Source organism: Notothenia coriiceps, unplaced genomic scaffold, assembly GCF_000735185.1.
Source record: "Notothenia coriiceps isolate Sejong01 unplaced genomic scaffold, NC01 NC01_scaffold00003854, whole genome shotgun sequence".
Lineage (NCBI taxonomy): Eukaryota > Metazoa > Chordata > Actinopteri > Perciformes > Nototheniidae > Notothenia > Notothenia coriiceps.
In genome coordinates, this window is record NW_011336555.1 from 1 (window position 1) to 6,980 (window position 6,980).

Here is a 6,980-nt window from a genome sequence, read left to right on the forward strand (position 1 = left end):
TAATTATGAACTTGCTTTACTTTCACGGAACACATTTTTGGTGATAACAAACAAATGTAACAAAGTAACATATTTACCAACACATGTTCTACGCCACTATACTTACATTTAAATGTGCGCTGCGTCGGTTCAGCAATTCTCCGCAAGGGTTTTTGAAATTGGTCCATGCGTAAAGCATAGTGGGGATTTTAAGGACGCAAAGTCTACACATGTGCAGCCTCGAAATTTCCCCCAAACCAAGGACGCGGCCTCTGTGGAATTCCTAGTATGCTGGAGATTGGAACAGTCCTTCGGCGGCACTCGATAACGTAGCATCCTTGAAATATTGGCTTGGAAGCCAGAATCCTCGAGATTGAGAAAGGGCCAGTCTTCCGGTTGTTGCCTCATTTGAATGACGAATACACACTACCGCCGCCTGCTGGTAAGGAGAGTTATTGCCACTCAAGCATTCACAGTTCGTACGTGCTACTTGGCCGTCGGCTGAAGTCTTTGCGGTGTGTTCCAGTGCGACACGTCACACATTGCCAAAACTTGGCAAAAAATTTGGTCAACTATAATCAGAGATTCACCAGTATTTACTGATGTGTTTTATGCTGTAGAGCGAAACATAAATATCTCTTCGGCTTGTATTAACCACAGACCCTATTCCAGGAATCTAACCAAAAACGCTTAAAAAGAGTAGAGGGAACCGGAAGAGGTAAAATGTTAACTAATTTCCAGGTTTCACGACTCATTCCTGCAGCTCAGTATACAGCCTGTGTGCAGGTCGGAGGTCACCCACCAGTCGGTGCAGCAGCTGGAGCTCCAGTGGAGACACAGTGCTGCTGAACTGGGCTGCGTATGAGCAGGTCTGCTGGCAGCGCTTCAGCAGCTCAAACAGAGCGGCGTCCATGTTCAGAGCTTCGGGGGAGCGGGTCCGGAGGCCTTCAAAGTTCAGGATGGTGGAGCACAAGAAGGTGACCTGGGAAAAATATCAGAAACATGGGTAATCTATCAGGTGCTGGGGCTGCTAAAAAACACTGATGGAAGTTTCACAGTGGGCTTGGAGCAGTAGTGTTACCTGGCTGGTGCGCTGGTTCTCTCGGGCCACCATGGCGCGTCTCTCCCTGATGGTCATCTCAAAGTCCTGCAGGACAGGGGCGAGCGCTGGGTTGGCCCCCCCCGCCCACTTCAGGCGCTGCTCGATGCTCGCCTCCAGTGCCGCCAGCTTTTCCTGAGGACACAGTCAAACTGCATTTTAGTATTCAGCACAAAGAAAAACCATAAAAAAAGGATTTCCTTTTTACCCAAATTACAATAATTGGCAACAAGTGCCAACTATTGCTCAAGGTTCAAGGGTTCAAGGTTCTTTATTGTCAAACTAACATAACTACAGAGTAATTATGTAGTTGAAAATCTTAGGTCAGTGTAAATACATGCTTTATAGTTTGGCATTTCCTTAAATTGATAAAGGCTCCAGTATGGGACCATCTCTAAAGGGGAGGGGCATTTGATTGATGGATGACACACAGTACGGTGTCATGGTCAAATACAGACCTGAATAGCTACGATGGATCCCTCATCCTGACTCAGCTTGTAGAGTTTCTTCTTCATGTTGCTGAGGATGACGGAGCGCGGGGGGATGCTGACACTCAGAGGCTGGTTGTTGGGGCCCAGAACATCCTCATGCTGCCACTAAGGGGGTAACATTCAGAATAAAAAACACATGTATACCTGAAAGTCACTGCGCTGACTATTTATTCTTTAGTCTGTAACCTTTTTTTTTAAATATATGACATCATCACTAACTCAACTTGCTAGTGTAGCTCACATCTATTACAGGTTGATCAGAAATAAGAGTACTTTATTCATCCCGGGGGAAATTAGGTTCAGATTACAATCGCTCCATTTAGAATGAAATAAAGTAAAAGATACATTGAACAAAATGGAATGATTAAAGTTAAAGTAAGAATGTCCAATAAAATAAATATTTTTTATATTATTATTATTACACAAACAATTAAGTATAAATCCTCAGCCTTGTGCGTTATAAGATTCATTTGTTCCTGGTGACTGAGTGTACCTGGAACATGGCGATGTGCAGCTGGCTCCTCTGCAGGCTGGCCTTGGCGGCCTTCAGGTTTGCGTCCAGCCTCCTCAGCAGGTCCACCTTCTTCCAGGCCGTGTCGTAGGAGGAGGCCAGCACCGTGGCCCTGTTCAGCAGCAGCTGGGGGACCCGCCCTGACGCCAGGCTCTGCTCCACCGCCTTCTTACACAGCTCATCCAGAGGCACCTTCAGACAGAGCAGACAGGGGACTGCTCACACACTGACCATCGCAGGGAACTCTATTTACACATGTTCAACACTAAACCCTTCTTTAAAGCAAATATACCCAGCCAATCCCTTGTTAGCCAAGAGTTTAATATCTTCGGAAGATGAAGTGCACTGAGTCCCAACTCACAAAGTGACTGGATTTATGCCTATAAAATTACCCTCCGCTGAAACCCATATGCAATTGGTTTGGAATAGTTTGACACATGCATATCATCAAAATGTTCTGCTTTGAGCGAAAACGCCATTCCTTGAGTATTTGAATTTTTCTTTGACAAAACAATTTATTTTACACTCTACTCAATAGGATGAGTTCGTAAAGGTTTGGTATAAAAATACTGGAAAAAAATGCACATTAATCCAAATGGCCAACTTCTGGGTGGGTGTGGCTAATGAAAGCCCATTTGTAATATGTTCACAGTAGAGCAAAGTTGATACCAAATGTCATGAACATCAGAGAAACTATATTGGGCTTCCACCCAGTGCGGGGGGCTACATGTTATCACATTTACAAAATACCTGTACATTAGACCAAAGGTCTCGGGGTCTGTTGTACCTTGTTCTCTGCTCCGAAGTCTTTGGCCTCCACCTGAGCCACCACGTCGAGGCCGAGAGCCGACAGGGTGCTGCAGAGGGCCAGACCCAGAGCCTGGCCCGACAGACCCATCAGCATCTGCCGGACAAACTCCGCCGTGAAGGCCTTGATGGGGCGGATCATCTGCTCCTCGCTCACCACCGCCACGCCTGGCCCTGAGGCACTGGGCCGCCGGTATAGAGGCTTACCCAGAGCAATAGGGCCATTTGTAGGCATCAGATCCTCAGGGGGGGGGCAGGTACCTGAACAAACAAGATGTCACACACTCTTTCGACAGCAGGTACATGAGATGATGAGCAAAGTTCCAACATGGTAAATGTTGGTATGGTAAATATTCCTGTACAGCATGAATAGGTCTGACCATTGTGATATGTTACTGCATGAGGGGAAAATCAAACATGTCTTCCACAATTCTTGTATAAAGTTTAGCTTTAAAGTGTTGCAGTTATGACGTATTTCTCTAGGCTGATCCGGAAGTTAGGATTACAGGGGCTCCCTAAAAAAAAAGCAATGGAATTTTTCCATTGGAATTCAGAATTATTGCAGTAAATAAAACCAGTGTCAAACAGGTCTATGATACTTACACATTTTGTTCAGCAGGATCATGTCCACATATTAATAATCGTTATGAATATTGATGCGTAACGCAATCGACAGAAGTGAAAGCTAACCTTAGGCTATAAAGGAACTACAACACAGTCACTTGACTTCACTTCGCACCCTCTAAGTTAAAGCAGCTAGTGTTTGGCATGGTGTTTATTAGCTTCTTTTAGACACGTTATAGCAACTGACTGTTTGTCAGATGCACAAATGCTTCAGACACTCACCAGTGGGATATTTACTGATGTATTTTATGTCGTAGAACAAAACGTGAAAATCTCTTCCAAGCATTTCAACACGTTACAAAAATAAATGTTAAATTGCTCACTAAATTCTGTACTTAAATTCTTATTTAGTTATTTATTTAGCATGTGACTGTTCATAAGTGAGTGGGTGGGGGCTGATCATTGGTCTGAAAGAACTTGCTGAGTTCATTGTGAGTCCTCAGCTACTTGTATCAGTGCAGAAGTCTCACCAGACAGAGTCTGAGCGAAGGAGGCACACAGCCTGAAGAAGTCCCTGATGGTCTGCAGCCTCTTGAGGAAGAACACCTCCTCCATGAGCTGTCTCTGACTCGGGTTGTCAAAGAAGTGAAGCTGCGTGGCTCGAGCCTCCCTCAGGACATCGACCTTCCTCCAGGCCAGCGGCAGCTCTAGTGAGCTCAGCTGAAGGTGGGGAAGAGGAGAATGTGGTAAGGGAATGAAGGTAACTGCAAATAACCGTTAATCATACAAACAATCTAGAATGGAAGCATGAGGATGGGAAATCTCAATATAAAACTACTATCTAACATCTGCAAGAAGGTTAAGGGTTACCTTCTCTGTGAGCTGTCCGAAGGCAGTCTCCAGCTGAGTGAACATGCCATCAAAGGCCACCAACAGCATCTGCCCCGCAGACATCTTGGGTGTGTCCTGCCCCGGCCCCTCCATGCTGCGAGGCTGGATCAGCTCAGAGTACTGGGCACGCAGCATCCTGAGCACAAACAAACACATTTGGTCAGACTCTTTTGTGAAAAACAAACTATCAAACAAGGTTATCATGAATCCTGAAGATCCCCAAATCAACATGGTGCAAGTCAGTACTTTCCTGCATACAATTCCTGTAATAAGAGGGGCCCTATTATGCTAATGTTCAGGTTGATATTTGTATGTTGTGCCTTTACTGTGTTAAATAACTCAATGTTAAAAAAAAAACCTCCCTCTGGAGTGAACACAGGGATTTGAGCCTTTGCAGACCTTTTACATGCACTAACACCGAGAGAACACACCACAGGAGAGGGGAAACCCCAACATCAGAATAGGGACCCTTTAAAACCAATGAGAGGATATTTATAAATTTTCAGATAATGCAAATTCACATTGATCAACTTGGCGTGATTGTTTTGTATTAGTTCTGCGATAAAATTCGACATTGTCCCATTCGAAGGTTTTCGATCACTTAAAGGTGGGGTAGGTAAGTTTCAGAAACCGGCTCGAGTGCACTAAAATTTGAAAGTACACAGCCAAAAAGAATCCGCCCCTTCCTTCAGATTTCCTTACAGAGCACCTCCTCCGCGAGAGCAGGCTGCAGTAACGTTACATATCAGGCAAAGCTAAACACATCTAGGTTAGCAAATACTACACAGCCAAAGCAACTCCGATATTGACTCCGGTTTGACTTCTCCTAGTTTCCACTTTCTTTTTGTTCTTAATTTGCTCCGTTACATTTTTTCTTTTGCGACCAGTAGACGATGTTGAACCTAACTCTGCCATGGTGAAAGTGGCCGCCTGTTGCTGGCGAGTCATTGAAGTACTGCTGCAATGCAAGCCCAATGACGGCACGCCCAATGAGGGCACGAGATACATTTGTGCGTGCACGAGATGGAAGGCTGACAGACAGGGCGGCAATCCAATCCAATTGGTTGTAGTTTTTACAGTATTACAGGTTCCACAGATGACAGTTTTTTATGGATTTTTTGTCAAAGCACTTAAGATATTCATTGCTATCGGGATGTTAACAGCATTCCATGGAATATAACAAAAAGTGTATCTCGAGCCGGTTTCTGAAACTTACCTATTCCACCTTTAATGCCATACAATTTTATACTCATGGATTTGTCAACAGTCTCTGAAATAAGGAACTTATAAAAGAGGACAATGAAAATACACAAAACTATTTCAATAAAAATAAATAATAATAAATAAATTATAACTGACAAGATAGGGAAAATAAGTCAAAGCAATTTAGTTTTAATACCTTTAAAGTATTCGATTTCTGCTGCATTTGAGCTGTGAATCTGTCATGTTAAACACCTCATTCAACTTTTGTTGCCATTGATTTATGTTCGGTGGTTATGGCTGTAACCTGATTGAAACAATATAGATCACACTGGAATATGGACCAGCAGATTTTTGTAGTTTTGCCTCTCAGGACTTCCGTTTGTAAATAACATGTCTTTGTCTTTTCACTTAGTTCTGTCAGGCCCACAACTTTGAGTATCTGACGGGTCGTGTGTGGATTGGTTTCTGGCTCATCTTCATCGTCCTGGTGATGGTAGCAGCGGAGGGAAGCTTCCTCGTTCGCTTCATCTCACCCTTTACCCAGGAAATCTTTGCTTTCCTCATCTCTCTCATCTTCATCTATGAGACCTTCTCTAAGCTCTTCAAGGTAAACGCCAGATGTCACACAGCACACTGAGTTAGAGAAGAATTTGGACAATAAAGAAAAGCTTTTTATGCAAATCAAAATCCTTATAAGTTTCAGTCCTTCTATTATCATATCTGGAAAGAGCCGCTGCAAATAAGTAAGACTGTCTTTTTGTTTCCAGGTGTTCAGGGAGCATCCACTGATGGCTACATACTCAAGTGACCCAAACTCAGCTGAAGAAGTTAATTACCACCTCCTCAACCAGCCCAACACGGCTCTCCTGTCTTTTGTCCTCATGATTGGCACTTTCTTCGTGGCGTTCTTCCTCAGGAAGCTCCGAAACAGTCGTTTTTTAGGTGGCAAGGTACCCTGCTTTACTCAGTCTATTAACCCTCTGAGACCCACATACATTTCCGTTTTTGTATATTTTTGTGTTTTGCCTTATAAATTGTCATTTCTTTGCAGTATAATCGAGTTTTACACATCCCAGAAATCAGCAAAACCTCAGCTCTTAATATATGTCACTCATTAGAGACGTATATACACTATAATAGGAAATATTGGCCAATAAAAAGAAAAAAAAGAAAAAACGGAGCTTGAATCTTTTACTTATTTCATTATTAACTGCTAACCATAACATTGAAAGAAACATTCAACACAGAAAATTGCACACATTATTATCATTGTATCAGAACTGATTAGAAGATTCTAACTTATTCTGTTCATTAGTTATGCCCATTCTTTTGGGCAGTGTCCATGGGCGTTTTTGCGAGGAATTGTAAAAAAGATTCCTGCCAATTTTGAAGAGTACACATGATATATCATGTCCACAATCACACATCGCATACT

General features: G+C 43.2%; 2 protein-coding genes across 2 annotated transcripts; one reads left to right on the top strand and one right to left on the bottom strand.

Moving 5' to 3' along the window:
* Positions 1-517: 517 nt before the first annotated feature.
* On the bottom strand, positions 518-4,477 carry LOC104941761 (serine/threonine-protein kinase SMG1-like). The gene is made up of 7 exons (XM_010766897.1): positions 4,322-4,477; positions 3,982-4,171; positions 2,868-3,148; positions 2,063-2,272; positions 1,537-1,674; positions 1,061-1,213; positions 518-961 (listed from the first exon to the last, which is right to left on the bottom strand). Exons 1-7 carry the CDS (start codon positions 4,475-4,477, stop codon positions 731-733), a joined length of 1,359 nt encoding a protein of 452 aa, XP_010765199.1. The 3' UTR covers positions 518-730.
* Positions 4,478-4,544: 67 nt separating this feature from the next.
* LOC104941762 (anion exchange protein 3-like) lies at positions 4,545-6,495 on the top strand (the record flags this gene model as incomplete). Its single annotated transcript, XM_010766898.1, has 3 exons — positions 4,545-4,580; positions 5,958-6,152; positions 6,313-6,495. Coding segments are annotated over exons 1-3 (414 nt in total), but the record flags the coding sequence as incomplete, so codon positions are not given.
* Positions 6,496-6,980: the final 485 nt, after the last annotated feature.

Bases quoted from the DNA above. Each gene is read 5' to 3' on its own strand.
- LOC104941761 (XM_010766897.1), bottom strand. From the start codon at position 4,477: ATGCTGCGTGCCCAGTACTCTGAGCTGATCCAGCCTCGCAGCATGGAG. The intron at 4,172-4,321 runs GTAACCCTTAAC...CCCCACCTTCAG, and splicing joins TCGGACAGCTCACAGAGAAG to CTGAGCTCACTAGAGCTGCC. The intron at 1,214-1,536 runs GTCTGTATTTGA...CTGTGTCCTCAG, and splicing joins GATCCATCGTAGCTATTCAG to GAAAAGCTGGCGGCACTGGA.